The sequence below is a fragment of the Zasmidium cellare genome, assembly GCF_010093935.1.
Source record: "Zasmidium cellare ATCC 36951 unplaced genomic scaffold M409scaffold_24, whole genome shotgun sequence".
NCBI classification, from domain to species: Eukaryota; Fungi; Ascomycota; class Dothideomycetes; order Mycosphaerellales; family Mycosphaerellaceae; genus Zasmidium; species Zasmidium cellare.
In genome coordinates, this window is record NW_022986968.1 from 251751 (window position 1) to 259896 (window position 8146).

Sequence of the window (8146 nt, forward strand, 5' to 3'; positions counted from 1 at the left end):
CAAATGATCCATCGGCATGTTCCACGCAATTGCACCGCACGAACCGCAGATCACTGCGTCAGGCCAACCCACCGAGACTATCCACCATAGCATATGATGTGACTCGGGAGTTTACGCGTGCAGATCCTCGACCAACACCTTCCCTAGCAGGTATGGAGTCGCCCAAGATATGAGTTTGGACGGACACCGAAGATCAGCAGTCGCATCATCCAAAGTCTGTTTTTTTGCTGACTGCAAGGTTATCACACTGCTGATTGAAGCCGACAATGATGCTTCGTTCGCTTCGGGGTTTCTTGGGGGATTTTCTGTGGCGGACGTGAGACCGCTCGTCTATAGGGCGACGCGATGCGTCAGGAGTGGAGCGTGGTGTTGTTGCATTCGCCTATGATTAAGAGGCGAGTGGTGATGAAAGTTTGCTTCGTTCGTCGTTTGGTTGGCACAACAGCGAACGTCTCTCTTCAAGTAGCAGGCCCCTGCTCCCCCATCGGGTTTTGACGAACCCTCTCTTATAATCATCATCAGTCTCTACTACTTTCGAAGGGACATATCTGCAGGGCGGATGTTCCTTTGAAGACGCTCGGTCGTCAAGCACATCACTTTCCTTCTCGATATGAAGTACATCACCGGCACTCTGCTGCTTGCAGCGGCAGTCGTTGCTGCCCCAACAGCTCAGCCTGTGGAGCGTGATGGTGGTAAGCCTCAGCCATACTATATCGGCGAAGGACAACCATACTGACGACACTGCCAAACAGACATGGCCCCCGTCGCCGAAGCCTTCGCCAACACCTTCCGCACATTCATCGGCCGGTCCGAAGAAGACGTCGCCAAATGGCTCTCCAAAGGCGAAAAAGTCACAACGGAAACCAACGAAAGCGCCGCCAAATGGAAACGCGACGCCGTCGACGCCGGCGACGACGCAGCGCACGCCCTCGCCGTGACCAAGCGCGGGCTGTACGTCCGGCGCGCGGCGGCCGAGGACGAGGATTTCTGGAAATCCGAAAACTCCAAGGCGGACGAGCTGGCGAAGAAGGCGATGAAGTTGAAGCGCGAGGCGGGGGAGTTGGCGGGTGTGGCGGAGGAGGCGAGGGATGCGTTTATTGCGCTGCTGAAACGCTCGCCGGCGGCTTCTGGGGAGGAAATCTCTGCGGCGGAGGAACGCTCTGCCAGCACGGCGTCTGCGGCGGAGAATACCGCACGGGACGCCGAGGCGGCTAACCAGGAGGCCGCGGAGAGCTATGCGACGGTGGCGTATGCGTTGAAGGTGCGGGCGAGCCCGTATGATATCGAGACGTTTGTCAAGCGGGATCAGATGAATGCTGAGGTGGCGATGAGCCAGGAGCGGAGGGTGAAGCGGGAGAGTTTCTTTGCGAGCAAGGCGGCGAGGAGGAGGGAGGCGTTGCATGAGAGGGCGGTTAAGTTGAGGGGGGAGTTTGAGTAGATGCGTGGTGTCGTTGTGTTGTTGTGAGCGAGAGGTGTGAAATGATACCCATCGTTTTGATTCGTCTAGTCTAGAGTTAGATGAGATAAGAAGATAAATAACGAAAAGCAAAGAGTTATTGAACAAACCAGGTCTTTCTCTCGCAGTCCCTAGTCTCTTGGTCAATCATCTTATTGGTGGCCGCTGTGAACACAGTACTCGCTCTCATTCGTGGCTTGGGAGAGGAAGTCTTTCTTTACGTTCCTTGTGTATACGGTACGTTCCTCCACCATAACGAAGACCCTGTACAATCACAGACCCGCCGATATCATGATGACTTTGTGAGTTGTAAGAGGAGAAGGAAATGCGTAGTCTTCTGAATGACGGTGCGAGTGGGAACAAGCGGACTCGAAGACATCGCGACCTCGCAACTGAGATTGACCAGACAATGGGGATATCAAGCTGCCATGAAGAGAGTGAAAGAAAGGAGGTTCCGCGCCTGTGAGAAGAACGACGACGATTGTTGGACGGCGGTGGCTCGACAGCTCTAGGCGGCTCACTTCGGCCTCTCGTAGGGTATGTTGTGGGCATCGAGAAGGGTGTCTCCAGCCAGATTGGGTCCTCTCGGCGTGAGCCTACAATTCGCTCGAGTGAAGCATGGTAACGACAAGTTGTTGTCTTAGTTTCCGCGGTAGAGATGTCTTAGTGGAGCGATGGAGGTTGGATTTAAAGTTTGGCGTTTCCCCAACCACCAGGGCAGATGATTGCGACACCTGCATAGAGCATTGATCCTGCTGACGGTCGAAAGCAGAAGTCAGCTGTGCCGCCAGCCATCTAGACTCTGCATCAAAATAGCCACCAGTGCAGTAATAGCTGTTGTTGTATGTTGAAGAAGTGAAGGAAAGTGACGAAAGTGCACGGGGCAATGATGAAACAACAAGCAATCTTTCAAGCATTTTGTTTGATGAGCCAGGACCAGATAACGGTCTGAGACGAGCGTGGGGGCGGGGTTTGGTATGCTTGGCAAGCTGCCGAAACGAGACGACCAACGCCAAACGTCTCACAGGCTGTTTCTGATAGAGGCAGGCAGGCGGAGATAGGCTAGGCGTGGCGTGCCGCTGCTTGCCGCTTGCTACTGCTACTGCTGCAGGTTCGTACAGCATGCATCTCGACCGGCTTTGCTTCTGACCTCTTCCTTTCCTTCTCGACTTGCCCTTGCAGAAAGACCACCACCACCGTCGTTTCCTCGTCGACCGTTGGAGAGACACACCTTCGTTTTTATCGCATTTTGGTTCCGCAAAACGGGCGCGCATAACCACCCAGCAGATACACAGCGTCCAACGAAGCTCCACCAAGAAGCTTTGTCCTCCGGTGCACAGCATGAAGTCCGTGAGTCTCGCTCAACCAAGCTTCCTCCAAGACCCAAGAATCCCTGCTAACACCACATGCCTCGCCCTCACAGCTCGCTATCCCCACCACCCTCGCTCTCGCAGCCACCGCTCTCGCCGTCAACCCCGTCGTCGTGCGGAATCAAGAGTTCGTCGATTCGTCCTCGAATGAGCGGTTTATGATCATTGGTGTGGACTACCAACCCGGCGGACAAGGCGCATATGGCACTGGAGAGGGCGATCCGCTCAGCAATGCGACGTCGTGCTTGCGGGATGCCGCGTTGATGCAGGAGATGGGCATTAACACTATTCGCTCGTATAATGTGGATCCGACGCTCAATCATGATGAGTGTGCTTCCATCTTCAACTCCGTGGGCATTTATATGTATGTTGGGAGGGTCCAATTGGAGGCGTGAAGGTGGACTGACTGTTTCTAGGCTGATCGATGTCAACTCCCCTCTATCCGGTCAATCCATCGATCGCTCCAACCCAAGCGGTACTTACAACACCGACTACCTCACCCACATCTTCACCGTCGTCGAAGCCTTCAAAGCCTACCCCAACACTCTGGGCTTCTTCGCCGGCAACGAAATCATCAACGACCTCTCCACCGCCCAGGACCCGCCGCCCTACATAAGAGCAGTGCAGCGGGATCTCAAGAACTACATCGCAGCCCACGCCAACCGCATCATCCCAGTCGGCTACTCCGCCGCCCAAGTCCAAGAAGTCCTCGAAGACACCTGGGCATACCTCCAATGCAACAACTCGGACAGCGGCGAGGACATGTCCCGCTCCGACTTCTTCGGCCTGAACTCCTACTCCTGGTGCGGCGCCTCCAGCAGCTTCACCATCTCCGGCTACAACGTACTCGTCCAAATGTTCGGCAACACCACCATCCCCGTCTTCTTCTCCGAATACGGCTGCAACAAGCCCACCCCGCGCTACTTCGACGAAGTCCCCGTCCTCTACGGGCCCCAAATGACCGTCCTCTCCGGCGGCCTCGTCTACGAATGGACGCAAGAAACCTCCAACTTCGGCCTCATCAACCTCAACGCCAACGGCACCGCCTCCCTCCTCCCGGACTTCGACACCCTGCAGTCGCAGTACAGCAAGCTCAACATCACCCTCATCACCACGCAAAACGAAACCGCCACGAACCTCCAACCGCCCCGCTGCAGCGCAGGCCTCATCTCCAACGACGGCTTCAGCACCGATTTCAATATCCCCGACCCGCCCAGCGGCGCAGAAGCCCTCATTTCCGCCGGCGTCTCGAACGCTCCCACGGGCAGCATCGTGCCCGTGACGCAGACATCCGTCGACACCCCCGTCTACGCGACTAACGGTGGCGAGATCCAGGGGTTGGTAATCAGACCCGCCGAGGGCGCTAACAGGCCCGGGAGTGATAGCGGTCTGACGACAGCGGCGCCTTCTGGCTCGGGCGCTGCGTCCGGGTCGGCGACGGGTGCGTCTGGGGGCAGTTCGAGCAGTAGTGCGTTTGCGGTGAGGGCGACGGGGAGGCCGGTGGGTGGTGCGGTGGCGGCGGTGGTTTTTGGGGCGGTGGGGGTTTTGGCGTTGTAAGGAAGGATGAGGGGTTTGGGGATGAAGGGTTTTTGTGTTTGGAACGGAAGAAGGGGGAGACGTGAGAGAATACTGAGACGACAGTTATCTGAAAAGGCATTACGGGACATGAATGACTAGAGAGCGAGCGAGCGAGCGTTTTGTGTTTCATAATAAGATTCTTGTCGATAGATTGATTGATTGATATGCATGCATGGATATGGTAATGAAAGACAATGAAAGTGAATGAAATGTCATGGTTTGAGTTTCAAGAGATTCTTGCTCAAGTCTTCTCCTTCTCGAATATCTACAACAAAGTCTACCTTACCAATCCAAAGGTGATTCCAACCCCAAAAACACCAACGCTATAACAACCCAAGACCAACCAAACCACTAGACAAAATTCTTCATTAAACATTACCTTCCATCAAATCTACTCGACACTCTCCTTCAAAAAAGGCGTCATCAACGGACTCTTCCGCGTCGGACTCGTCCTGCGGCTCCGACTGCCCAGTCCCAGTCCCAGCCCCAACCGCTCCTTACTCTCGCTCCGACTCATCAAGCCCCCGCGCTCAAAAGGCGTCGTGGCGGGTGCGATGCCCAAGCCATGCGAGGAGCCCGGCGGGAGAGGGTTGTCGAAGTATCCTAGCGTTTTGGGCGAGGAGCGCGAGATGTCTGGGGAGAGGCCGCGGAGGGAGGGCGTCACCATGCCGGAGGTGCGGCCGCTGCGGATGGCGGGCGTGGCGTCGGTGTAGCGCTGGGAGGCGTTGTCGGCGCTGTCGGTGGAGGAGACTTCGGCGAGTTCGAAGTCGTCGGCCGGGTCGCCTTCTTCGAGGATGCGGTCGTAGGTGGGGGAGCCACTCGTGCTACCGAAGAGCTTGGCGCTGAGGAAGCCGGGGGGTTTGGCGCGGCGTTTGAAGCGTGGGGAGCGAGGGGGGCGGCCCAGGAGGGTGAGGAGTTTGTGGTAGAGGGAGAGGCGCCGTTCGCGGCCGCAGAGGAGGTAGACGGCCAAGGCGAGGATTAGGAGGAAGATGAGGATGCCGGGGATGCGGCGGGAGTAGCTGCTGGCGAGGATTTTGTCGTGCCAGTCGTTGCTTTCGTCTTCGGGGTGGGTTTCGTTTAGGTTGGGAAGGGGAGATATCCGGCCGCCGGGGTATTGGAAGTCGTCCGGGAGGGAAGTGCCTTTGATGTTGCTGCCGAAGCCTACTGCCATCACGCCGTCGTCTGCTGGAGGCATCTGTGAGGAGGCATAGAGGACCACTTTGCCCAGTGTCCAGCTGACTTCTTTCGAGTCGATCTTGTCCACAGCTTGGAATGGATCCAAGAAGCCTCGGGCTTTTGCGTTGTCCACGATCTCTTTTGTTTTATTCGATCCATCCTTGCCCGCCTCAATGCCAACTCTTGGAATGCCAATGCCTTCGTGAAGCATGTTTATCAACCAACTCGCCTTGAAGCACACCTCCTCCACCGTCTTCTCATCTACTTTATGGCCCCACTTCTCTTTTGCAACATCTTGCTCGATATCCTCCCAATCTCTCGAACAAAACTCTGTCACCTGCTTCTGGTAGGTGTGGAAGTCGTATGCCTTGTCCTTGTGGGCCATGGCGAAAATCTCGTGCGTGGTGTGCCAGTACTCCGATACACCAACGAAGTGATTCACATCGAAGTCGATCGCAGGGGTGTGAATGCCATTCAGTAGACACGGCGGATCTGCACATTCCTTCTCTTTCTCCAACAACGGATACGTGCTCTTCAAACATTGCGTGAAATCGCCAGTCCCAAGGAGGTACGGCTCTTTACCCTTCAGTTCCATTGATCCAGGCTTGATCTCTTCTCCAGACTTCTTGACTGTAATCCCCACCGGCAGACACGGATCCGGTAGTTCGTGCTCGCTCGGGGATGCATCCAGCAAATGCTCCACATATCTTCTCCGTGCCTCATTCGCACCAAAACCCAACCAAGTCGTGACAAACACCTTGTATTCCAACGACTCGCCATCCACCCTCCTCAACCGCAGGAGCTTAAGATCATTCGCGTGCTTCTCCGCCTCCGTCGCATTAGGAGCAAAGGCAATCTGCGCGCTCGCACCACCCATATCCAAGAATCCATACGTATGATGCTCCTTCCCATGATCATGCTTGTCCGGCTTATCGAACCCCCCAAGCAAGTAATTCGCCGCGATCCAGCCATAAAGACCTTCCGTCTCGCCAGGAATCACTTGCACATGAAGATCGCAGTCGGGGAGTTGAAAGTTGGAGTTCTGCTGGAAATACGAGCACACGTGGCTCAGCACATCCGCGCGCTGATGACCTGGGAGTAATCGCATGCCCGCCGTCGCGAGGAGGAAGATGGGAGTATTCTCCACTTCATTCTCGGGCACGATATCCGCAGCAAACTCCAACAGCTCTTTCAGATGATCCGGTCCCACAGCCTCAGGCTTCTCGCCGAATGTCGAGATGCCAGGGTGGACTTTCTTGCGCCAGTCCTTCTCCGTGTCGATGTCTGGCAGTCGCGTGAGATGCTTCTCTTTGCCCTTTTTCAGAACCGCCTCCGCCTTCTTCCACTTGTATACGTAGACTCGTGTGCCGGAGGAGCCCGCGTCAAAGACGATGGCATAGCTGGAATCATCCTTCTTCCCCATGATCGCTTATCGCGTTGCTGCTGTGGGTCTCGTGTCGCATTCACTTGCAAAAACTCCGGATCGCGCGGCGCATAGTGTGGTGTATGTAGACACAGACAGCAGCACAAAAACGAGCGTGGGTGGTATATCCAGAAGGTAAGGAAGGAGTGGGTGGGTGGAGGAGGTTGCCCGTCGAGAATCTTCGCGGAGATCCCTGGCTGGCTCACGATAGCGCAGCTGGAGAACGCGCAAGACGCAACCTAGGAACAAGCGTGCCAAGCAACCAACGCTCTCACCCGCAGCGACGGGAAGCAACCTTGTTCGTGCAGACACGACAACGGCGGAGGGCCCACTTTCGCCATTGGCCACTTGCCACCGAGGCTGGCGAAAGGATTGTCGCCTCTCAAACCTCCATTCACGCTGCATCCTGGTTTGCCTTGACGTCGGCTGGGGGCGATCGCTGTGGATGAAGCCGACGACTTGCATGACTGCGATAACGAGGGAGTGGGATGAGATGTGATGGTGAAGATGCAAGGCGAGTAGACGGGGAAGATGGTTTGTGTAGCGACGATATCAGACTCGAGCCTAGTCGCAGAGGGAGGGGGGAGTCGCTGGGAGTACTATCGTCATAATGCAGAAGACGGCTATGATCACAACGCCCTCTATATCGCCAACGGTAGCGAAAACCCCTCACAGCTCAGCGATCAGGTCTAGCCATTGATGAGTGAAATGCGTGAAAGTGCCATATCTCTCCGCCATGAAAACGACCAAGCCCACGACTGCAGCTTAAGCGCGTTGAACATCTCAGCAGGTACTGGGGACGCATGATGTTCCGTTGTGAACAAACTACACACCCAGGTGCCAGATATCATGATAGGTCCAAGCTGTTCTACTCATGCAGTGGGCTGTTCTCAACATGATCCCGTCGGAAATCAAAAGCACTCCCTCGCAGCAAGAGGCCAGAGTCCCTTGGATAGAATGTACGAAGGTCAAGTATCTGTTCGTTCATCCTCCCTAGGCTTCTGGGAAGTGATCCCCTATTATGAATACATGTGTGTTGCCCACGAAGTTACACTTGAACATCTGCCATTCATTCATCAACCCTCCCTCTATCTCTATCTATCTCTATATACCACCTCCCCCCACCACTCCTCCCCCCTCCCC

General features: G+C 55.6%; 3 protein-coding genes across 3 annotated transcripts; 2 read left to right on the forward strand and 1 right to left on the reverse strand.

Annotated features, from left to right (window-relative positions):
* Nucleotides 1-610: 610 nt before the first annotated feature.
* M409DRAFT_56239 (uncharacterized protein) lies at nt 611-1438 on the forward strand (the record flags this gene model as incomplete). The annotated part of the gene is made up of 2 exons (XM_033813229.1): nt 611-692; nt 753-1438. 2 exons carry the CDS (start codon nt 611-613, stop codon nt 1436-1438), a joined length of 768 nt encoding a protein of 255 aa, XP_033665770.1.
* Nucleotides 1439-2797: 1359 nt separating this feature from the next.
* On the forward strand, nt 2798-4383 carry M409DRAFT_56240 (glycoside hydrolase family 72 protein; the record flags this gene model as incomplete). Its single annotated transcript, XM_033813230.1, has 3 exons — nt 2798-2806; nt 2880-3190; nt 3243-4383. 3 exons carry the CDS (start codon nt 2798-2800, stop codon nt 4381-4383), a joined length of 1461 nt encoding a protein of 486 aa, XP_033665771.1.
* Nucleotides 4384-4795: 412 nt separating this feature from the next.
* M409DRAFT_67596 (uncharacterized protein) lies at nt 4796-7003 on the reverse strand (the record flags this gene model as incomplete). The annotated part of the gene is made up of 1 exon (XM_033817472.1): nt 4796-7003. The coding sequence occupies one exon, from the start codon at nt 7001-7003 to the stop codon at nt 4796-4798; it is 2208 nt and encodes a 735-aa protein (XP_033665772.1).
* Nucleotides 7004-8146: the final 1143 nt, after the last annotated feature.